Source organism: Lepidochelys kempii, chromosome 6 (assembly GCF_965140265.1).
Source record: "Lepidochelys kempii isolate rLepKem1 chromosome 6, rLepKem1.hap2, whole genome shotgun sequence".
Lineage (NCBI taxonomy): Eukaryota > Metazoa > Chordata > Testudines > Cheloniidae > Lepidochelys > Lepidochelys kempii.
The window spans coordinates 20573599-20597923 of record NC_133261.1 but is presented as its reverse complement, the minus strand read 5'-3'; the positions used below and the strand labels follow the sequence as shown (position 1 = coordinate 20597923).

The 24325-nt window shown below is 45.9% G+C and overlaps 1 protein-coding gene across 2 annotated transcripts in view; it reads left to right on the top strand.

The window, feature by feature from the left end:
• Positions 1-24325, top strand: part of IGHMBP2 (immunoglobulin mu DNA binding protein 2) — an 84027-nt gene that overhangs the window by 36182 nt on the left and 23520 nt on the right. For both annotated transcript variants that reach the window (XR_012159304.1, XM_073347032.1), the window contains exon 8: positions 2660-2834. Coding sequence is in view for 1 of the 2 variants with exons in the window: in XM_073347032.1 (XP_073203133.1) it covers positions 2660-2834 (175 nt within the window). In the remaining variant the exon portion in view is untranslated. The remainder of the gene's footprint in view (positions 1-2659; positions 2835-24325) is intronic.

Sequence of the window (24325 nt, the reverse complement as noted above, 5' to 3'; positions counted from 1 at the left end):
GGTCAGAGGCAGAAACAGAGAGAGACAGTATTGAAAGCTGAGGTGAGCAAATAGCGGTGCAGGGCTGGGAAAATTCTCACGTAATTATTTTGTTAAATACAAATCTGTTTTCACTTCTATGTGTGACCCTTTTGTGTTCACTTTCCACAAACATTCCAACTTCAGTAATATGAATACTCCTGAGAAGTGAATTTTCAACTTGAATAGTCACCAAAAGTGACTTTCAGACTGCTTTTGCTTGTAAAATGTGCACTTCACATGGTGGTTAAACAGCCAACGCAGTATGAACTATGAATTCTATTTTCAATGAGTGACACTTGTTGTTTGAAATTTTTTCACTGTCCTAGTCAGGTCCATAGGTCACATGTTTCTGATTTCTGATGGGATGTTTTATGTAACTGACCAACAGAGTGAGAAATCGGAATGGAATATTCATTTGTACTTGACACAATGTATGCAGCGTTTGTTTAGTCACCCAATTAGGGAACAGAAACAATACCATGTGACTCAGGGAAGTAACATAGGTACTGATCCTGCCAACCACTTATGTATATGCTTATTTTTAAGCACATAAGCAGTTCCATTGACATCAACGGGACTACTCACATAAAAGTTAAGCACATACTTAAGTGCTTTGCTGGATCAGGGCCCAAGGCATCAAGAAATGCAACCTGCAATTATTTGATCGATAACTATTTGAAGAAAGAAAAGGAGGACTTGTGGCACCTTAGAGACTAACCAATTTATTTGAGCATGAGCTTTCACGAAAGCTCATGCTCAAATAAATTGGTTAGTCTCTAAGGTGCCACAAGTCCTCCTTTTCTTTTTGCGAATACAGACTAACACGGCTGTTCCTCTGAAACCTATTTGAAGAAAAGTATGAATAATTTCAAATAACAAATATATTGAAGAGTTTCACAGGATGGCCATGGACAATTCACGAATAGGAAAATGCCCTATGAAATCCTTGAAATAAATTATTTGTAGGGAAGTAGTCCCTCAGTTCTAGTTGTAACTGTGTGAAAGAAGTGGGGCTTGACCTCTGTCTTTCAATGATAGTGGTACTCTCACTCTGCCATCTCAGCTGGGGTTCTCCCTGCAAACTCATGGACCCCTGCTGGCTTGCTAGCTAGTTTTGAAGTCTAAATAACTCGGCTTTGTCAAAAGTCCTTTACAAAACAAGTCAATAAATTACATCAAAAAAAAAAAAAAAAAAACCAACGACCCAATGCAGTCTTGATTTTACAAAGCTGGGATAGTCACAGCATGGGTAAAACTGGAAGTTCAGATAATTCTGGTTTCCCCAGTTATAGAAAGCCTGCTGGCTTACTCAGAACCATCCAGTTAGCAGGATTTATTCACACAAGCCAGACCTCTCTGCATCTCTCTGCTGCTAAGCTCAGCAGGAGGAGAGCTTAATTACTGCAACCCTGGGAGACATACCTGACCTTTAGTTAAGTGGAGATCAATACATTAGAGTCACGCTGTATAGCTAGAATGGTATAGCCCCTCTCTACCCACACAATTGTAGTCTTTCGTTACATATATCTTTTTTGGAGGGGGCTTGGAGCGTGGCAATATATCACATGCCAGGTGCAAATTATACATCCCATGTAACTATAGTGGGTAAGTATATTCTGAAAAAGTTTTGCCTAATAAAAAGAGATTGCACTTAGGCTGACAAACTGTAGCTTGTGTCAGGTGTGTCCAATCTAATCCAAAACTGTACACGGACTGTGGTTTATAAAAGAAGAACTAAATCATCTCTAACCTGAGCTGCATTCCTCAGCCCTAGTACAAGATGTTTTAGAAACCAATCTTTCCCTTGATGAAATTGCTCTGAATAATAAACATACAACAGGTTCCTACATTTTATCTCTCTTCCTCACCCCCTTTTCACCCACTTTCATGAATTATTTCACCAACATTTTCAGTGCCTCTCAAATCTAGAGCTCTGCGCAATAGAAATGTAAATTTAATTTAATATTTCAATTGCGGTTATGTCTAGAGACCCTGATTTTAAGGGTTGGAGCCCTGTTGTGCTAGACACTTAATGAAAAGACAGTCCCTGCCCCAAATAATTTTATCTGCTCTGTTACACCTTAGAACATTCGTGGTGTGTTTGTGCAGCATTGTTGATAGAATTGGTTTTCCTATCTATGCTACAATATATTCTTGAGAAGACAGGTAGGTTAGACAAAGCCTGTTCAGTTTAAGGTCAGAAATTCTTTCCCATAGTACATCATTAAAGGCAACTCTCAAATCTATTTCCCTTCTAGCTTTGGTTGTTTGATGAAGAGGGCAGAAGAAAAGTGAGTGCTTTTGCTCTGCTTTGGTGAGATAGTGGAGCATATCGTTCTGTGGTTTTAATTATCTGGTTTTATTGTTGTTTTTAAGATGCTCAAGAGGGCATGGGTGTGAATGCCAAAGCAAAAACTGTAGTTGCAGCCAGAAACTGGCAAATAGCAAGTCCCTTCCCCCCCCCCCCCCCCCATGGCCTGCAGATTTGAAATTGTGAATTTCTGCAGAGAACCAGCATCTTTGTTACCTGCCTTTAACAGCAATTAATTTGTAAGGGATTTTTTTAAGAGGTTTGTTTGTGCTCTTATTCTCTCCTTCCAAGATGTGTTAATTCTCTTTTGATTTCTCCGTTGATTAGGTGCTTCCTCTGATGGTCCACTGAAGTTACTTCCTGAAAATCACTTTGATCTGGTGGTGATAGATGAATGTGCTCAGGCACTAGAAGCAAGCTGCTGGATACCTCTGCTGAAGGCCAGAAAGTGTATCCTGGCTGGGGATCACAAACAGCTGCCTCCCACAATCATATCTGACAAGTAAGCAGCATTTCACAGCTTTAGGATCTCCCATTAATTATTCTGGCAGACATTGATAAACGTCCCAAAGATTCATGGTGGACAGCACTTCATTAGAACGAGCTGTTAGGTGTGTATGTTACACTGGCTGAATTTAATACACATTCATAGTTCCCTTACAGCAACTTTAACTATGGTCCCTTGTTAAAGATTAATGTGTATACATTGCAGCACGCTCTTTCATTACATGATGAGACAACACCATGTAATTTTACATGCTGGTGACCAAATAATGTAATACAAGGGCATTACGCCTTTTGTATTATCCTAGATGCACGTATATGGAGCTTCTTGTGGTGATGTGTGAATACTATAGAGCCAAGTAATAAAGGACTTGTAAGATGGCGGCAGGATCTGTGACCTTGCTTAGGGATGCAGTGCTCTTCTGTTGAATTAACCTCTTGGAAGGCGTTTGAACGGTGCATTAAGCTGCTGAGTACATTCTGTTGATTCATTGTGGCAGGTGCAGTTTGGTAATTCCACCAAGATGTAGTCCTGGATCTCTGGTCAGAACTAGGGGCCATGACATGGAGATCCTGCAGGAAACTAGAAACAGCCAGGCTTGTAAGGAAAAGTTTATGTGAGGATTATTGTTTGAGTTACCAGTAAATGCAAATCCTAGGAATCAGATAAATTTGACTTCATGTGATATGTATAGACTTCATTTGGAGCTGGGTGAACATATGTTCAGAGGACCCCATTTTAATGCATGTGGTATATGCAAAGGGGAAGATAGTTGCTTTGGCAGCTTTTACGTTGAATTTCCAGACATTTATGTGACGATAATGTGTCCGTTCATTGCATATACCTGGGGTTTAATATAATACATACAAGCGTTTGAGATCTTGAAAGCAAAAGAAAGAATGAAGAGCAAATCAGTCTGATATAGGAACGAGAAAGAGATCATGGACGAAAGAGGAGGATCTCTGTAGAGTGTCGTTACAAATTAGCTAACTGAAATGTGGAGCTGGCATAGCGAGCAATAGAGGAAGAACTAGAGGCCTTTTAGGGGAAAGAGAACCACCGACAGCAGCTAGATACATTTTAGTGGAAGGTGTGGTTAGGAGAATGAAAGGAACGGAAAATGGATGTGGCTTTCTTGGGTTTATAATGATGGCATGCCCCATATTTCATGTGCATCAAGTCCCCAGGTAAGCAAAACACTCATGTTTAAAGCCAAGCTCTGCGATACAACCGCATTTGCTCCAACCCCTCAGACAGAGACAAACACCTACAAGATCTCTGTCAAGCTTTCTTACAACTACAATACCCACCTGCAGAAGTAAAGAAACAGATTGATAGAGCCAGAAGAGTTCCCAGAAGTTACCTACTACAGGACAGGCCTAACAAAGAAAATAACAGAACGCCACTAGCCGTCACCTTCAGCCCCCAACTAAAACCCCTCCAACGCATTATTAAGGATCTACAACCTATCCTAAAGGATGACCCAACACTCTCACAAGTCTTGGGAGACAGGCCAGTCCTTGCCTACAGACAGCCCCGCAACCTGAAGCAAATACTCACCAACAACCACATACCACACAACAGAACCACTAACCCAGGAACTTATCCTTGCAACAAAGCCCGTTGCCAATTGTGCCCACATATCTATTCAGGGGACACCATCACAGGGCCTAATAACATCAGCCACACTATCAGAGGCTCGTTCACCTGCACATCCACCAATGTGATCTATGCCATCATGTGCCGGCAATGCCCCTCTGCCATGTACATTGGTCAAACTGGACAGTCTCTACGTAAAAGAATAAATGGACACAAATCAGATGTCAAGAATTATAACATTCATAAACCAGTCGGAGAACACTTCAATCTCTCTGGTCACGCAATCACAGACATGAAGGTCGCTATCTTAAAACAAAAAAACTTCAAATCCAGACTCCAGCGAGAAACTGCTGAATTGGAATTCATTTGCAAATTGGATACTATTAATTTAGGCTTAAATAGAGACTGGGAGTGGCTAAGTCATTATGCAAGGTAGCCTGTTTCCTCTTGTTTTTTCCTACCCCCCCCCCCCCCAGATGTTCTGGTTTAACTTGGATTTAAACCTGGAGAATGGTCAGTTTAGATGAGCTATTACCAGCAGGAGAGTGAGTTTGTGTGTGTATGGGGGTGGGGGGGATGTGAGAAAACCTTGATCTATGCAGGAAATAGCCCGACTTGATTATGTAAAGAGTTGTCACTTTGGATGGGCTAGCACCAGCAGGAGAGTGAATTTGTGTGGGGGGGTGGAGGGTGAGAAAACCTGGATTTGTGCTGGAAATGGCCCACCTGTTGATCACTTTAGATAAGCTATTACCAGCAGGACAGTGGGGTGGGAGGAGGTATTGTTTCATGATTTCTGTGTGTATATAAAGTCTGCTGCAGTTTCCACGGTAAACATCTGATGAAGTGAGCTGTAGCTCACGAAAGCTCATGCTCAAATAAATTGGTTAGTCTCTAAGGTGCCACAAGTACTCCTTTTCTTTTTGCGAATACAGACTAACACGGCTGTTCCTCTGAAACATGTTTAAAGTTATGCACCTTTAACTTAAGTCTGTTTCTATTCAGCAAAGCACTCAAGCACATGCCTCACTGTTAGCATATGAATAGTCCCATTGTGCTTAAAATTAAGCATCTGCTTAAGTGATTGAGGGAATGGGGCCTTAATCAGCAGTTGAATGGGATTGATCTAAAGACCTATATAGTCAATTGGAGTCTTTCAGTTGACTTCTGTGGGTGTTGGATTAGGGACAGGTACTAATAAGAGAAATCATGGGAATACACTGTGAAATGAGTTGATGCTGTCCAGACCCCCATCGGGCTCCATCAGAGGATCAAACTTTTCCTTTCCACTGTCTGTAATGGATACTTGCCTGCATCTTTCCATCAATCAAAGTTTAGGTTCTGAAGGATTTAATTTATTGCTTGGCTTTTTTAGTTGGGTTGAATATTTGTTATGAATTACTGCTGGTTTATTGAAAATTAGGTCTAATTTGTGGATCTCTTCCCTGAGAGCCATAAATCACTAGCATAAATTGTCCTTTTAATATCCTTTCCCAATATTGATTTCCTGCATATTGCTTCCTACATTGTGCATTGTTATGTTTGCTGATCTTAACAAGTGAACCTTAATTTGGTTTTATGCAAGCGATAGCTATGAGTCTTTTCACTATATATTGCCAGCTAGATGGATGAATGGCCTACCATATACCGAAACATTTGCGAGGGAGCTAATTTTGTATCTAGAAATATCTACACTTTTAATGTTAATTATTTGTATTAGAGTAGCACCTAGAGAACCCATCTAAAATCAGGGCCCCGGTACTAGGTTCTGTACATATACCTAGTAATAGACAGTGTCTGACTCATAGAGCTTACACTCTAAATAGACAAAGAAGACTAGAGGATGGGAGAGAGGAATTAGTATCCCTATTTTACAGATGGGAACTGAGAGGTTAAGTACCAGATTTTCAAAAGTATTTAAGTACCTAAGGATGGAGACAGGTGCTTAGTGGGGTTTACAAAAGCACCAAAGTCGGTTAGGCGCCTAACTCCCTCTGCCATTAATTTATGCGATAGCAAATTTGTGTTTCAATTTATAATTAATTAAATGTTCATGGTGGTTACTTTCAATGCTGCTAACTGGTAGGTATGTTTGAATTTTACAAAACTACTATAGGTAAAGAGCAAAAGATCGAAAATGAAGGCTTCTAGGGAATCGTGCTTAAATTAAGTTAAACAAGTGCATAAATGTTTGCCTACCATTGTATTTTTATTAAAATCTTATTAGTGGCATAAATCTTTGTCACTTCCAAACAACAGTGTTAACAAAGAAAGTTATTTAGATTTTTGATACATTTTAACAAAGCTATTGTGACTGTCTTGATACAAACAGGCGCCAACGTTTTCAAAAATAGGAACCTAGCATTGGGTTTCTCAGTTCACATTTCGGCACTGAAGGTTGGATTTTCAAAAGCAGCTAGGAGTACAAGTCCCACAGATTTCACACCCTGAAGAAGGGGCATAGCTTGGTTGAAGCATTTCAGCTATTGTGACTTGTGGAACTTTTAGTGTATTGGAAAGAGGAGTTGGTTACAAATATAGTACAGGCTCTTTGCTTCTCGGTTTTGTGTTGTGGTATTCTCACCGTTAATGAGGACCTGGATTTACATGAGCATTTTCAGTGTGAGACGTCTTAGCAGGAAAAAAAAAATCCCTATGTAAAATCTGAAATTCTGCTAACAGTTGGGAAACAAATTAAAGAAACAAGTACAAAAAAACCCCAAAACACTTCAGAAATTTAAGCCTATAAAATGGTAAGAAAATAGAGAACAAACAACATATAAATAAAAAGTCTGATTTAAATGAACAATTCATTTAATTTTTGAAAATAATCATAATGTATATAAAAGATTTGATTTAATTTATTTTTTATAAATCATGATTTTTATTGACCCTGTCAAAGGGTTTGCTTGGCCTATCTCTCCATACTGCTGATTAAAGTATCTGGCTTTGTGTGATGGATTTAGGCACTCTCTTATTAGTTCATGCGTTCTTTTTCCTTATTAAATTCTGTCATTGTGGTTCCACGCTTATTTATTTAAAATATTAATGCAATCGTATGCCTACTAAGAGGAAGCAATGCGAGTTATCATGCACACAGCTGCAATTATAAAATGACAATACGTACAGCATGTGCTTTAAGAACAATTACATTGCAGAGGAGATCCGCAGCTGGTGTAAATCGCCATGGCTCCAAGCGAGTTATGACAGTTTACACCTGCTGAGGATCTGTCCCTGTAATTTCAAAAAGTGTCTTGAGTCACTGCACCTTTTTAAAAACATGAAAGGTCTAGGCACTTGTTGCATCACAACCTGAGTAAGGGAGCTAATTCCATAACATGGCAGCCAAAAGAAGCAAAATACATATCTATAACCTGACTTAAATTTCAGAATAGCAAAAACCTCCTATTATAGACGTCCAGAGGATAGAACAACTCAAAGCAGGCTGCTAAGAGATCATTATAAATAAGGTTAAAACAACACATCATCTTGGAGCAATAGGTTCTGATTTGAACATAAATCTTGAGAGGCTGTTATGCAGCACATCCAAATCTCAGACAAACTAGCAGATCTCCCAGCACTAGCCTTGTAGTCAGCTATTGGCAAAAGAAGTTAGTGAGTAACTGGGAAGCCTGGCTGGAACCTTGGAATTCTAGTCTCAGCTTTTGCTGTTGTCTTGCTTTTGTGAGCTTGTTGGCCAAGCAGTTGCATGCCTCTGTGCCTCAGTTTCCCCCTATGTAAAATGAGGATAAGGATGCTTAAGTACATTAGAGAAGTATTAGAAGGATTAATTGTTTAGGGCCAGATAATGAGCTCCTCACTCCCAGCCACGAGCAGTTACATGACTTCATAGTCCCACTGACTTCAGTGGTACTGCTTGTGTGAGCAACTGCTTACGAGTGAGAGGACGGGTTTGCAATCTGGGCCTTCCAGTTTTCTGTCAAATATTGAGTGCTGCATAAGTGCTATGCATTAGTGTTAAAACCTGTCTGAAAAAACTTCAACGCGTTTAAATATCTTGGTTTTAGTTGTATGAAGCACTTTTTATGGACATCAGAATTCAGATCAGACTACGAAGCATCCTGAATAGTGGAGGTTGTTTTACTGGACAGAGCTGCATCTTTAGGAAATTTTCAAACACCGTCACTTGTTTAAATAATTTGGGCCAAATTATCAACATACAGAGAAGACATTACCAAGCACATTGCGCTCTGAATGAATTGGTCAGATCCTCAGCTGGTGTAAGTTGCTATAGCGCCTTTGACTTCAGTGGAACTATGCTGATTTACACCAGCTGAAAATCTTGAAAACTACTGACATCTTTCAAGGCGTGCAACTGTAACAAGATACTTAGCCAGCTTGGGGTGTTTACAGGTGCTTCAGCTTCACATTTCACCCTGCACCCATGGCATGCGGGTACCGTGCTGTATATAACTGCACTATTTCTCATGCACTCATTTCAGTTCCAACACAGCAGGCAGAACCAAGATTAGAACTCAAGTCTCCAGGCGGTCAGCCCAGTGCCCTAGCCACTCGGCAACACTGCCTCACCCAATGGATGAGTGGTCCTCCAAAGTTTTCATATTGCAGCTCACCAAAGGTGAGGATCCTCTCATAGACCCACCCTCCTACTCCCTGTCTCACACCTTCCCTAGGGCTGGGTTACACGAAAAAGTAATAAGGCTATTTGACAGTGACAAGATAAAGCTGAACTGCCTTTTGTGTGATGAGTGCATTAGTTTGGGCGTATTCCCCAAATTTTGTATCTGTGCTGTTCACTTTGCTCCCACCTGTCCCTTAGACCTTGAGTCTCTCAGCTGCCCCTCTCTGATCCCTGAGCTCCAGTAATACTGACTTCCTCTGTCTCATGACTGCCGGTGCCAAGAGCCTTCTCTAGCTCTGGTTATCTGACAGGAGATGTCTTTCTACTTCATCAAGACTCCAGCTATTTGCAAATGCTCTTGGAAATTTGCTCCCTTGCCTGGATGTCTTTAATGTGTCTCTCCCTCTGCTTTGAGTTTTTGTTTAACTTTGCAATGAATCCCTCATAATTTTCACCATTTTCCCCTTCCTGGCCCTGTGTTTACATGTTACGATGTTTAATTTTCCCCCACTCCCTCAGTTGCGCTATTTTGCTAATTAGTTGTTGCAAAGTCTCCAAGTGCCAAGCTGTTGACTTTTATTTTAAGGGAGTTTTGTAGCATCTTCATGCATTTTTTTAAAGCTCTTACAGTACAAATAATTGGACTCTGCAAGAATAAGAAAGGGAAGGGATGGGTGGAAGCCAAATATCTAGTTTTCAACCTTAATGGCATCCTCGTAAACAGCTCTGCAGTAAAATCTGTTGTTATAACAGCTTCTTGTGGACCGATATCCAAGTCTTCTGAATTAGAAGCTTTAGCACTATTTGGATGCTGTGGTACCCAGTGTCCCTCTTTAGGTTTAATAGATTTAAAATAAAACAGAACAGAGAGAATGTGTCTCTAAATCAATATTGTTAACAGATTTACATCTCTCAAATTACCAGTAAATTATGCTCCAAGGAGTTTACTGTATTAAAACCATTGTTCAAGGCATCTTCAGTACTCTGTAGATCAGTAACCCCCGAGCTTTTCAGACAGGATACCAACTGTGAGCTTGAGCTGGCACCCAGGAGTACAGCTACTGAGGCAAGGAGTCCCATTGACTTCAGCCCACTTGGAGGATCAGATTTACAAAGGGAAAGAACTAATTATTTTGTCTAGTGGGTGCTTCGAAAAATAAATCAGATGTTTTAAATAGCTTCTTTTCATCAGGCTTCAAAATGATATAATTGTGCTCCAAATGTATTAGCTGTTGCATTTAACTAGGAGGGTTATCAATCCAGTCTCTGTCAGCTAATCCAATATAGCTACTGGACTCTACTCACGTCTTTATCCTTTACAAACAAATGCTGACAAAGGGTTTTGGGGTTTTTTTTTAATCTGTAACGGAAAAGATTTAGAAGGCATTTAAAAGAAATATTCAGCATTACACAAGTATATCTCCAGTAAAAACAGACAACACTAATTTAGTATTTTTGTTACCACAAGATTTCTTTGCATCACTTCCACATCTCATTTTAGCAAATTGAAATGGTGTCTAGCAGCCTGTGGATTCAACTGCTTTGCAAACAATGCCAAGACTTGAGCGGAATGCTGATTCTCAAGATGGTGGAATGGTGGACTTTGCCTTGACCGGAGTGGCCCATTAGTTGTAGCCACGGGAAGAACATTACAGCAGTACAGAACCTTGCACAGTGGGGTTACCAGTAGGATCAGATTTACAAAGCACAGGTTTTAATTGTCATATGTGAGCAGAAATGTAGGCTTAATAAAATATGTAAGCATCATGACCCACGGTATGCCTTGCGACACTGCCCCCTTTAGCAGTACAAATAAACCTCAGTACTGGGAGTGTTGATTGTATGGTGTTCATACCTAAGAGCTCCACAGAAGGACATCAGATTATATCAAAGACTGTTGTCATGATGTATGGAATCAGCCCTACTTAAGCAGGCAGCCTTTATTAAATGAAACCCTCTACAGCTGCAGACACAAACAAACGGGCTTCTACACAGCTTGTGTTCCAGCTGTGTCTCCATTGCTTATCAGGGACCATTTCCTCCCTGGAACACTATATAGCACACAGGGGCAATTGCCCGGGCAGACTATACAGTACATATTCTAGTGCTTTCTCCAGTTGAAATTTAAGGGCTAGGTTTTTGACTCTGGCTGCACAAAAGTGTGGGAGGTGAGACCCCTTTCTTATACCGTGGCATGGGCTACCTGGACCTTGGCTCTGGGTGCAAAGGAGCAAGTGGGTGGGAAATGGGTAGAGGGTTTCCTCTACCCCCCACAACATGCCAGAGAGTAGAGCTTAGTTGGTTTAGAGATAGGTAGTAATTTGCTGCAGCAGGGATAGCCCAGCAAATTACTATCCTGGGGGAGTATGGAGGGGGAATATGACTCTCAGAGTCACTGTTCCTTCCCTCTGCTGCTTCTGGGTTTACACAACAGTGCACTGTCCCTGAAGGGTTATGTCCTTGAGAAACAATCTAGTCCTATGCGTCCGAAACACTGTGATTCCTACAACTTCCTATGAGACTATTTCCCAATTTCGGGCCTGCTCCAAAGCCCACTGAAGTCAATGTAAAAAGCATCCCATTGACCTTTTTGGACTTTGGATGCGTGCCATAATGCATCTCATTGTCAAGACGCTTCCTGGTATTCATCCTAAACATTTGCTTTTTCGTTTCATACCAGTCCATTACTCCTCATTATGCTCTTCAAATATTTGCAGATAATTATCATATCCCTTCCTGCTGGTGTTGCTCAGATAAACTTAGCATATTTAGCTCTTCTAATCATTTGTCATAAATCAATCTGCATCTTTCTGCCACAGAGCTGCCTTGAAATCATCATAGTGTTGCAGCAGCAGTCTTCCTGCTCAGGTATATGATGTATTTGCATGTGGCATCCAAACAAATTTACTTCCATTTAATCACTGAATACCAAATATTGGGCCTTAACTTTCTGTGGCTAGCCACTACAGATCCCAACAATAAGCTGCACCACATGTTTTATTGCAGTTGTACAGCTTATTCCTGCAGTGATTTAAAAGGAAAATGACTGTGGGGGAGGGAATCATTACAGTACAGTAAATAGCATGCCTATCTTCATAGCCGTTTCAGAAATCTCTTAATGATACCGCACAACATAAAACAAAATGCCAAATGCATGAAACCGATGATACCGTGAGAGATCTAATCCTGTTGCATGGATATTGCTGTCGATGTGCAAAGAATGCCAAAGCATTTTACAGACAAATGTGAGTTAAGCCATCTTTGTGTATGCAAGTGCTGTTACGAGATGGGGAAGCTAAGGCCCAGAGAGGTTAAGTGACAAGCTCAGGCTTGCACAGTGAGAGTCAAGTGCTGAACGAGGAATCAAACCCAGATCTCTTGACTCCCTGTGCTGTGTCTTAGTGACAAGACCATCTGTACAAAAATAGCCAGAGAATGAAAATTTATTGGCTAAAAGCTTTTAATGGTACTTGGTTTTACAGATAATAGTACAAGATTGAAGAGAGGAAGTCATAGCTCCATCCTTTCATGAGTCCCAAAGTAGTGTCATTTTTTAAAATATAAATTTAATTCAATAACCTTATTAAATCCTGGAAGTACTAACGATCCCTTTTATGGCCAGCCCAGAATATGGCTGGGCAGCTGGGGGTGGAGTCACACTCTTGGGTAGGCCACGGCAGCCCTCCTTGGCTATGAAAGATACTAATCGTTCATTTAAAGAACTTCTTTCTTTGTGCTAGCTGACGAGGGCTTGCCTGCAAAAGAGCAGCAGCAGGCAGCGGTGGCCTCTTTGGAGTGGAGAATGGACCATTCTCATTGGCCTCTGCCATTCACAAAATGCCGTCGTCCAGCAGAACAGGACACCTGAGGATTGTACAGGTTATATCCCATCACCCTCTTCTGGGATGGGCTAGAGTACACATTGGGCAGTGCCTGAAAAATCACCCGCCAAGTCAGGTCAGGAAATGAAGGATAATTTAAACAACTGAACTGGCAGGGGACAGTTGAATAGGCCCAGACTGTAAGCATCAGGGCTTCACAGCTGAAATTTGGCTCAATAGTCTTCCTCCTCCAAACAGTATAATTGGCTCTTCAGTTACAGGAATAGTATAAGCAGTTGGGGCCTTACTTCTGTGTCTTAACCTCACGATGGCACCTCCAACAGCTAAGGACTGGATCCGCAGAAGCTCCTTTTCCCCCTCATCAGTGTTCCTTGCAACGGAGCAATATCACCAATATTACTCTCTGATCTTGTTAGTTATCCCTGCTTTTGTGCCCTCCCCATTCAATTGCTGTGATGCCCTCTCCGTGGGGCACCTTTGGAGGCAAATCAAAAGTTGCCCTGACAGTGCTTGCCATGCACGTGTGCTCCAAAGACTTCCCTGGCTCCTGATTGGCTTCTAAGTGCAATTCAAGGCATGGATAGTCTGAAAAATCAATTTAAAAATGAAGGGATGATACAAAGAGACATTTAACAGAGTGAGGAAAATAAAAGTAAGTAAAAATGCCCGGGGGTGGGCGGGGCGGACACAGTTTTTATGTACCTCTCAAAAACTGGACCTAACAGAGTGTGTGCCTGTCATCCTCTAGGCCACTTGGCTTGCATGTTGTATCGCTTTCCTCCCCAAATAGTGTTCTAACAGCAGGACGGCATTACTTTTCTAAACAACCTTCCAACCAATCTGTTCTGGATAGTGACTGGATTATTTGTGTCACTATCCAGACTGTAGCTTTGCTGTGTTTTACACCAGCTTCGCCGTGGGGAAACTGGGTTGGAGGAAGCTTCCTCACTCAGCAGTGCTGGAAACATGCTGGAACTTTTTTTAGGAGTCAAACAGGTGTCTTGTGATTCTTTAGGTACTTCCAGTGCTTGTGTTCTGGCACTTCTCAAGTGCTGTATTCACCTCCTGATCCTCCGTTATGTGTGCTTTGAAAACTGCAAGCAGGGGAGCATATGGTTGCAAATCCCAGTTTTTTACTAAGGGACTGTTCCTAGTAAGAAATCATTTCATCTTCAGTCAAGAAGAGTGCCACATTCTGGAAAGACTCCAGTCTGTAGCCCTCTAAATCTAGTACCAGCCATCCAGAGAAGGATCAGTGACCAACTGAGCTGCAGCAAATATCTTTTGAAAGGCATCGGAAGTAAGGCTCCCAGAAAAGTGCATTGGAGGCCCAACACAGCCTGCATTAGCCAAACACATCAATCTAAAACCCATCTCGTCTAAAACATTTTGAACTGTCCCCTGTTGCGTTTAGTTCCTTGATTAAATCCCTTCACAGGGACATGATATGTGGCTAATAGACGGGTATTGATGAATTAGTGGTGATCTGATTCAAGATGCAATTTAAAATGAGATTGCTTTCAGTAAAGTGACTCTGTTATGGACAGTGTACGGCACTATTCCTCATAGGACATCCATGTTCTCAGGGACTTCCACATTAAATATGATCCACTGAGAAGTCAAAAGACCGAGACCAAGATAATAAAGTGGTTTTGTGTCCCTCAGTATTTCAATGCTGAGCTTGAGACATCTTAATGGGGCCCAATTTTCATAGAACAGGTGCTCAGCGTGTTTTAATCCCAACCTTGATTTGGCAGGGAAATTCTGCAAGTGAATTCTGCAAATTCTGCAAGTCTTGCATCGTAATGTCTCTCTTTATATGCAAAGTATGATGAGTGCAATTTGACAGGGCACACGATGAGTTCCGTTGGGTTGGGTGACTTTAGCTGTGCGTTTTCTGACTTCCTAGTTTTTAAGTGTGACCTTAACTTTGACTTTCTATGTGTGTTTTGAGAGAACTACCTTTTTCCCCTAAAGACTTTTTGTCTTAAGTAACTGATACTTATAACTTTAACTCCATGTATGCCTGGATTTACTTCAGCAGCATCCCTGCATGGCCCATCAGGGCATGACTCATGCAGCCGCAGGCATCCAAGGTAGCGATGCTTTAGCCCCGTGGCCAAATCACACTTCAGTACAGCCCCTTTCAGCGTATTAAGGTTCAAAGAAAACCAAGGACAAAATACCACAGCTCAGAACAGGGTGGTCTGATGAACCTTTGGTGGGACCCTGCCCTTCTATTCAAGGCTTGTCTTCAAACAGTCCTTGTTTCCGCCGATTCCCCAGAGGCGGGTTGTCCCGTCTAGCAGGAGGCTTGTCCAGCCAGTAAGCTAGCTCAGTCTCTGAGTGGCAACTAGGCTTCTCTCACATCCGAAGCAGAGCTCTGCTCTCCTTCCTGGTCAGCCCTGAGCTTGGCTAGGTCGCCTCCTTTTGACTCCCCACTCCATCCCTAGCATTTGCTGTGGGCTCTGTGTAACCTTCTGATGGCCATTGTGGGGCTACCTGCCTTGGCACCCCTTGTTTCATGACTTTTTTGGAGTGGGACTCAACAACTGGAGAGACTAATTGGATGGTGAAATAATAGCAAACGTTATTAACAGCTGAAAGATTTCTAAATTTATCCTCCTCATTAATACACCCCCTTCCCTCGACACAGACATACACAGCATACACACCCCAGATGCACACAGACCAGCTGTATTGGCTACAGCTACACCCCAGGGCTACAGACTCATTTTCACAAACTTGAATTTCTTCAGCCCACCCTGCAGTTCTGCCCCTGCAGCCCGGTTCTGGCCCCCTAGTGGATACACAGGACCCTGGAAACAGTGTTGTGAATATCTGCTCAAATAAATTGGTTAGTCTCTAAGTTAGTCTCTAAGTCTCTAAGTGCCACAAGTACTCCTTTTCTTTTTGCGAATACAGACTAACACGGCTGTTACTCTGAAACCTGTATAGGGGTTGTATTTCAGAGGAGAGGGCATGTTCTGTTACTTCGCCTATGTTTTATGAGATGCCATTAAAAGAAATCCCTTAGAACATTTCTTGCCTGGTATTAAAAAGAGAGGTTTTATTGCAAATACTCCATGGGGTCATCTTTAAACATGATCCTTGGTTCACTTATTAGATTTGTAAAGAATTTTTCAACTGAGTGACGGTAAAAGAGCCTCTTTGTTTGGAAAGACTTTAATCTGTTAACTTGTTACATGCAGTTGAACCTGTCAGTGATGTACCAAGAGATAGTTTTACATTATTCGTCTGGAGCCGAGTGCCAAATCTCCTGAACCAGTGCGACTTGATTTGCCTGACGTGGCTAATGCAGCCAGCTGCTTCCCTAACATAGAACTAGAGTCCACGTCTCAATAAGTGGCTTGTTTTTCATTAACAGTGGCAGATATTCAGAGGGCTGGCAGGCCCAGGGTGTTGGTAATGAGAATCAAGATAGTAAGTACAGTAAGCAAAAGGGGATTGCTCTCTGGCGGCCTGTGTGAAGCAAGTTGGTCTCAGTCCAGTTTCTAGTGGTCTGGTATCCACATCACAGTTAGCACTGATGACTGCCTTTGTTGATAGTGTGATTAGAAACCACAAGGACTGAATGTGAATGGAACACAGCATCCTCTCACCCCTGGAGGTGGCCCTGCCATGGTAAGATTGGGGTAGATTGGCTCAGCAGAGTAGAAAAGCTTAGTTTCCTAATGCCAGACTTGTTATGTGAATAAATAGCAGACTCCAGGGCCTTTTTCTGATTGATACTACAACTCCTTAATCCTGCCAGAGCAAGGCAAAAAGGCCTTCTTATCAATCAGAATCAGGCCCTTCAGACTCCTGGGCTCTAAAACCAGCCCCTTTCATCAGCACTAAAATGATTGTGTGTAAGGGATTGTCTCCAGTAGGAAGTTGACCAGATTAGCTGTTCTGGAATAATTATTACAGAACAGTTATTCTGGACGCTCTCATTCCAAAATAAGAGTATCCACATGGGGGCTTATGCTGAAATAATTATCCTGCAATAGCTATTTCAGTAAATGTCCCAGTGTAGCCAAGCTCGAACATAGATCAAAATTAAACCCAACACTCTGTAAACAAACGACTTGATTCAAATGACCCCTGCATGTGGCCGGAGGGGATTATCTCTGTTCTCCCAGGTGATAATTATGCCTTTTACTTCTCACTAAGAGTTAATTGGCCCTACTGTTGCTAGGCCCAAAACAATCAATAGTGGAGTCTACCCAGATCAGAGTCTATCCAACTTGATTCTACTTTCCATACCTCACTCGCCCTAGGTTTTCTTTGTTGTTTATTGTTCAGTCATCACTGATTCTCCTCCTGCTTGCCTCAGGGCTGAGCTAACAATTTTCAGGACTGCAGCAGGGCAGAGAGGAAGATGAGGGATCAAGCTGTGAGTTACTTCCCCATTCATTTCTGCTCCTGGAAGGGAAGATCATTCTGGTTTAGTTGTTCCGTTTGTTCCTAAATCAACACCTGACCACAGAGCCCCAGTCCATTGATTGCATTGTTCATGCCACAGTTTTGACTTTACTTATCCTGAGTACCAAAACTTTTGCTTTTTCTTTGCTGGTTATTTACACAGGTTTGGTAATAAAATTACTACCTGGCCAGAAGGGTCTGTCTAGGTGTGTGTTCACTCACCATTTACCTTAGATGGGTGAAATGCGTGACTTCCATATGATGAAGTGAGCTGTAGCTCACGAAAGCTCATGCTCAAATAAATTGGTTAGTCTCTAAGGTGCCACAAGTACTCCTTTTCTTTTTCCATACCCACATTTACTCTCCATCACAGCGTTCTGGTTTATGGAATTCAGAGCAATGAAAAAAACTTCTGTAGGTGATACATGTGTCAGAAGGAGTGGGCAAGCCCTGAAGCCATCCCATTGAAGGAGACTGAGGAGGTTGTCTCTACTGTTGGAGGGAGCTGAGCTGTGTTGTGGGTTTGGTCCTACAAACTCTGAAAGACCCAGTGGTGGAATTGCAGGGCAATGCATATCATCCCTTTTGTCTGAGCTCTCTGTCAGCTGTAGCAAAGAAGTGTCAATTGTATGATACTGTAGTGTGAGGTGGAATATTCTCCTGGGTCCTGCCAGCAGTCAGTGTGTGTCATTGTCACAGAGTGTGGGGGAGTCCAGGCCCTGCACCCCTCTTCCTGGGATTCACTGAGACTCTCAGCCAGCCAGTAAAACAGAAGGTTTATTGGACAACAGGAGCACAGTCCAAAACAGAAGTTGTGGGTACAACCAGGACCCCTCAGTCAAGTTCTTCTGGGGGAGCAGGGAGCTTACACCCCAGCCCTGGGGTTCCCTGCGTTCCACCACCCAGCACCAAACTGAAAACTAAACCCCCTCAGTGGGCTCTCTCCTACAGCCTCTGTTCACATTCCTGGGCAGAGGTGTTACCTCCCCCTCCCGGCTCAGGTTACAGGCTCTCAGGTCTCCCATCCCCAGGGCAGATTCCCAGGTCAACACTCCCCGATCTGTGCTGTGTCACATTGTCACATCTCTCCCCCCTTCGAGACCGAACTGAGTGGGGTCACTGTGACCAGTGACCTGGGGAAGTTCAGGGCCCCCTCTCCGGGACAGCGCATCCGCTATCATGTTGGCACTTCCCTTCACGTGGACCACGTCCATGTCATAATCCTGCAGGAGCAGGCTCCACCCAGGAGCTTGGCGTTGGCTTCTTTCATCTGGTGCAGCCAGGTCAGGGGACAGTGGTCGGTGTACACAGTAAAGTGTCGCCCGAAGAGATAGGGCTCTAGTTTCTTGAGGGCCCACACCATGACCAGGCACTCCTTCTCGATGGCCGCGTAGTGTTGCTCCCGGGGTAGCAACTTCTTGCTCAGGTACACGATGGGGTGTCTCTCCCCCTTTTCATCCTCTTGCATTAACACCACCCCCAGTCCTGTGTCTGAGGTGTCGGTGAACACCACAAAGGGCTTGTCAAAGTCTGGGTTTGCCAGAACTGGGCCACTGACCAGAGCCTCCTTCAGCGCCCGGAAAGCCTCCTGGCACTGCTCGGTCCAGACCACCTTGTCTGGCTTCCCCTTCTTGCATAGCTCAGTGATGGGGGTGGCTATGGCGCTAAAGTGGGGCACAAATCTTCAGTAGTATCCTGCCATCCCAATAAAGGCTTGGACCTGCTTTTTGGTGTAGGGAGCGGGCCAGTCTCTGATCATCTCCACATCGGCTGGTTCCGGCTTTAGGTGGCCGCTCCCCACCCGATGGCCCAGGTAAGATACTTCAGCCATCCCCACCTAGCACTTCTCCGCTTTTACAGTCAGCCCAGCCCCCTGGAGTCGGTCCAGCACTTGTCTAACCTGGGACACATGGTCCTCCCAAGTCTGGCTAAAGACACAGATGTCATCAATATATGCCACGGCAAAACTCTCCCTCCCCCTCAGTAGCTGGTCCACCAGGCGCTGGAAGGTGGCCGGCGCTCCCTTGAGGCCGAAAGGCAGGGTCAGGAACTCATAGAGCCCCAGAGGGGTGATAAAGGCCGATTTCAGCCGGGCATCTGCATCCAGCGACACTTGCCAGTAGCCCTTTGTAAGGTCCATGGTGGTAAGGTACCGAGCTCCTCCCAGCTTGTCTAGGAGCTCATCAGGCCTGGGCATGGGGTAGGCATCAGATACAGTGATGGCATTGAGCTTCCGATAGTCCACACAGAACCAGACCGACCCGTCCTTTTTGGGGACCAGCGCCACCGGTGAGGCCCAAGGGCTGGCAGACGGCTGGATCACCCCCAAAGCCAGTATGTCCCGGACCTCTCTTTCCAGGTCCTGAGCAGTTTTCCCTGTGACTCGGAAGGGGGAGCATCTTATCGGCGGGTGCGACCCTGTCTGCACCCGGTGGACAGTCAGATTAGTGCGTCCAGGCTGGTTGGAAAACAGCTGTCGGTACGGATGCAGCACCCCCCTGACCTCAGCTTGCTGGGCAGGGGTTAGCTGATCCGAGAGGGGAATTGTTTCCAGGGGGAAACCAGCTCTGGTCCCAGGGAATAGATCCACTAAAGGGTCATCTCCCTGCTCCTCCCAATGTCCACACACGGCCAACACCACATTCCCCCTGGCATAATATGGCTTCACCATATTCACATGGTACACCCAGCGCTGGTGCGCCCGGTTAGACAGTTCCACCACACAGTTTACCTCATTGAGCTGCTTGACAACCTTGAAAGGGCCCTCCCAGGCGGCCTGTAGTTTTTTCTTTCTCACGGGGATGAGAACCATCACCTGATCCCCGGTGGCGTAGGCATGGGCCTGCGCCGTGCAGTCATACCAGACCTTCTGCTTTTTCTGGGCTTTGGCCAGATTCTCCCTGGCCAGGCCCATGAGTTCAGCCAGTCTCCCTCAGAAGATCAGGACATACTCCACCACTGACTCTCCATCGGGAGTGGCCTTCCCCTCCCACTCGTCTCTCATCAGGTCCAGGGGGCCCCTCACCCTCTTGCCATATAACAGTTCGAAAGGCGAAAATCCGGTAGACTCCTGGGGCACCTTCCTGTACGCGAACAGCAGGTGAGGTAAGTACTTGTCCCAGTCCTGCGGGTGCTGGTTCATAAAGGTTTTCAGCATCATCTTTAGCGTCCCATTGAACCTCTCCACCAGCCCATTGGACTGGGGGTGATAAGCTGAGGCCCAGTTGTGCCGGACCCCACATTTCTCCCACAAGCACCAGAGCAGGGCCGACATGAAGTTGGACCCTTGGTCTGTCAAGACTTCCTTGGGGAACCCCACTCGGCTGAAAATGGTCAGGAGCGCATCCTCCACGATGTCTGCTTCAGTGGAAGCTAAGGGCACTGCCTCAGGGTAGCAGGTGGTGAAATCTACCACCACCAGAATGTATTTCTTCCCCGACCGGGTCGTCTTGCTCAGAGGCCCCACGATGTCCATGGCCACCTTCTGGAAAGGCTCCTCTATGATGGGCAAAGGTCTCAAAGGTGCTTTCCCCTTGTCCCGGGCCTTCCCCACCCTCTGACAGGAGTCACAGGATCGGCAATGCTGCGGACCGTGGTAAAGACCCCGGGCCAGTAAAAGTTCTGTAGCAACCTCTGCCGGGTGCGCCAGATTCCCTGGTGCCCTGAGAGGGGGATGTCATGGGCCAGGTACAGTAGCTTGCGGCGATACTTCTGGGGGACCACCAACTGCCTCCTGATCCCACAGGACTCTGCTTCCCTTGTGGGAGCCCATTCTCGGTACAGGAACGCCCTCTCCCACAGGAACCTCTCCTGGCAACCTCTCGTCATGGTCCGTACCACACTGAGGTCGGCCAAGTCCCTGAGCTTCCACAAGGAGGGATCTTTCTCAACTCGGCCTGGGACTCAGCGGCTGGGGAAGGGATGGGGCCCGGTTCCCTCTCATTGGCCGGGTCTGAGACCACAGCCTCTCTGAGCCGTGCCCCTCGGCGCTCCCTCCCCACCCGGGTAGGGTCCTGCACCTCCGGTGTGGTACTCTCCCCAAGGTCAGGGCGCAGTGCCCCTTGCCGGCTCTGGCTACGGGTCACAACCAGGGCGGTCTGGGGCTTGCTTGGCCAGTCCTCTAGGTCTCCCCCCACTTTAAAACCTCAGTGGGCAAATGGTGTTGCACCCCCACATCCTTGGGGCCCTCCTTGGCCCCCCATTTCAGGTGTACCCTTGCCACGGGCACCTTAAATGGGGTCCCGCCCACCCCCCTCAGGGTCAGGTAGGTGTTGGGCACAACCCGATCTGAGGCCACCATCTCAGGCTGGGCCAGTGTCACCTCTGCGCCCGTATCCCAGTATCCATTGACCTTCCTCCCATCCACCTCCAGGGGAACAAGGCACTCTCTCCGGAGGGACAGCCCCGCACCCACCCTGTAAACCGAGTACCCTGAGTCCAGAGCATCCAGCCCTCTGGCAGAGTTGGCCTGGGGTACTCTTCCCTCCCAAGCAGCTGGTAAGCTGGCAGCCCTCCTTGCCTGGGCCGTCTTCCCATCGTCCCGCTCGGTCCCTACCCAGTTAACCCTAGGTAGGTTGGGTCTGCTTAGTCTGTCCCTGAGCCTGGGGCACTGGGTCTGTACGTGGCCTCTCTGGCCACAGGGATAGCAGCTCAGGTCACGTTGGTCCCCTCGAGCGGGTCGGAGGGGCCCGACGCCAGGCGTTCCCCTTTGGAGGGGGTTCTCCGTATTTCCCCGCTGGGAGGTCCCATGGTGACTCTCTCTCTCTGCATCGGGGGGGCCTGTTCTTTTGGGACTCCTCCCTGCTGCCCCCTGACCGACTGTTCACAAACTCGTCGGCCAGCTGTCCTGCGTGCTGGGGGTTCTTTAGCTTTTTGTCCACCAACCACAGCCTCAGGTTGGAAGGGCACTGTTCATTCAGTTGCTCCAGTACGATTAGGTCAAGCAGGTCCTCTTTAGCTTGGGCACCAGCTGTCCACTTGCGGGCATATCCCTGCATCCGGTTGACCGGTTGTAGGTATGTGACCTCAGGCTTTTTACGCTGACTCCGGAACCTTCTCCGGTACATCTCGGGGGTCAGCCCAAACTCACGGAGCAGGGCCTGTTTGAACAGTTCATAGTCCCCTGCCTCTGCCCCTGTCATTCGGCTATACACCTCCATGGCTTTGGGGTCCAGTAAGGGGGTGAGGAACTGGAGCCTGTCTGCAGGGTCTACCCTGTGCATCTCGGAGGCATTCTCAAAGGCCGTCAGGAAGCTATCTATGTCCTCCCTCTCCTTACGCTGGGCCAGGAAGCACTTATCAAAGCTCCTTGCAGTCTTGGGTCCCCCCTCACTCACCGCAGCCGGGGCCCCACTGCTCCTCAGCCTGGCCAGCTCCAGTTCATGCTGTCTTTGTTTCTCCTTCTCCTGACGTTCATATTGACGTTGTTTTTCATGATCCTCCAGCTCCCTCATTTTCATCTCCCTCTCCCATTCCAGCCACATCTGCTCCAGGGATGGGGAGCTCCGCCGGGAGGATCCCCTGCTGGCTGCCGGGGTCAGGGTGCCCTCGGTATTCGCTGGGCTTCCCCCAACCCCTCCCCCAGACATAGGTAGGAAGGGTCTCGGAATGTCCTCGGCAGCAGTCTGACCCCTCCCAGCCCGGTCAGGCCCCAGGGCCCACGCTGCATCCACCGGGCGGCTTCCCTCAGGGACAGGGATCGGGTCATCCAAGCGATCCCTCTCCTCCAACTGGGTAATCAGCTGTTCCTTGGTGGACCTCCCAATGCGCAGCCCCCTCTGCCTGCACAGCTCCACCAGGTCACTCTTAAGGCATTTAGCGTACATCTCCCTGCTGGCCACTTGCAGGCCGGGCAGCTTTCTACGGTTTCCAGGAAAAAAACCCTCATGTGCCAGTCCTTCTTGAGGTCACCACCTCTTTGCCAGGGTCGAGCTGCAGACTCCTCCACCCCTGGGACCGCTTGCTGCAATCCCCCGGGGGACCCTGTTACTGCAAAAGTCCTTCTCTGTGGTCACACACTCCCAGGGGTTAACCACCCCCTGAAACTGTCTCTCTCTGAATCTTCAGCACGCCTGGTCCCCGTCAATCCCTCTTCTTTTTACTGTTCCCCAGTCACTTACTGCAGGAAGCACTGTTCACGGGGTGCAGTACATCCCACCACTGCCACCAGTTGTCACGGAGTGTGGGGGAGTCCAGGCCCTGCACCCCTCTTCCTGGGATTCACTGAGACTCTCAGCCAGCCAGTAAAACAGGTTTATTGGACAACAGGAACACAGTCCAAAACAGAGGTTGTGGGTACAACCAGGACCCCTCAGTCAAGTCCTTCTGGGGGAGCAGGGAGCTTAGACCCCAGCCCTGGGGTTCCCTGCATTCCTCCACCCAGCCCCAAACTGAAAACTAACCCCCCCCAGCAGGCTCTCTCCTGCAGCCTCTGTTCACATTCCTGGGCAGAGGTGTTACCTGCCCCTCCCCCTCCTGGCTCAGGTTACAGGCTCTCAGGCCTCCCATCCCCAGGGCACATTCCGAGGTCAACACTCCCCCCTCCCTGCTGCGTCACATCCATATAACAGAACATTTCTTCCTTCCTTCCCCTGCCAAACTTTCCCTTTCCGTCTGTGGCTGCAAATGTTGATCATGGTAATAAAATGAGTGAGTCCTTTTTAAAATCCAGCCACTGTATTTATCTTCGCCCTCCCGTGGCAGGGAGTTCCACATGTTAACCATTGATGATGTAAAGAAGTAGTTTCTTCGTCTTGCTCTAGATATATGGCCCGTCTAATTTCAAGGGGCTTCTCCTGATATTGTAATATGTGACAGGGCAAGAAGGAGAGTCTGGTCATATTTCACTGTAGACCCTTTCCTCATCAAGGAAGTGCTTCCTGAGTCTTCTCCTCTGCAGTTGTAATTAATCTGCAGTCTCTCATTTTATGTAAATCTTGCCATGTTTCTAACATGAGGTGACCAGACAGTAATACAAAAGAATACAAAAATAATAAACAAATGTATTATTGTTTCAT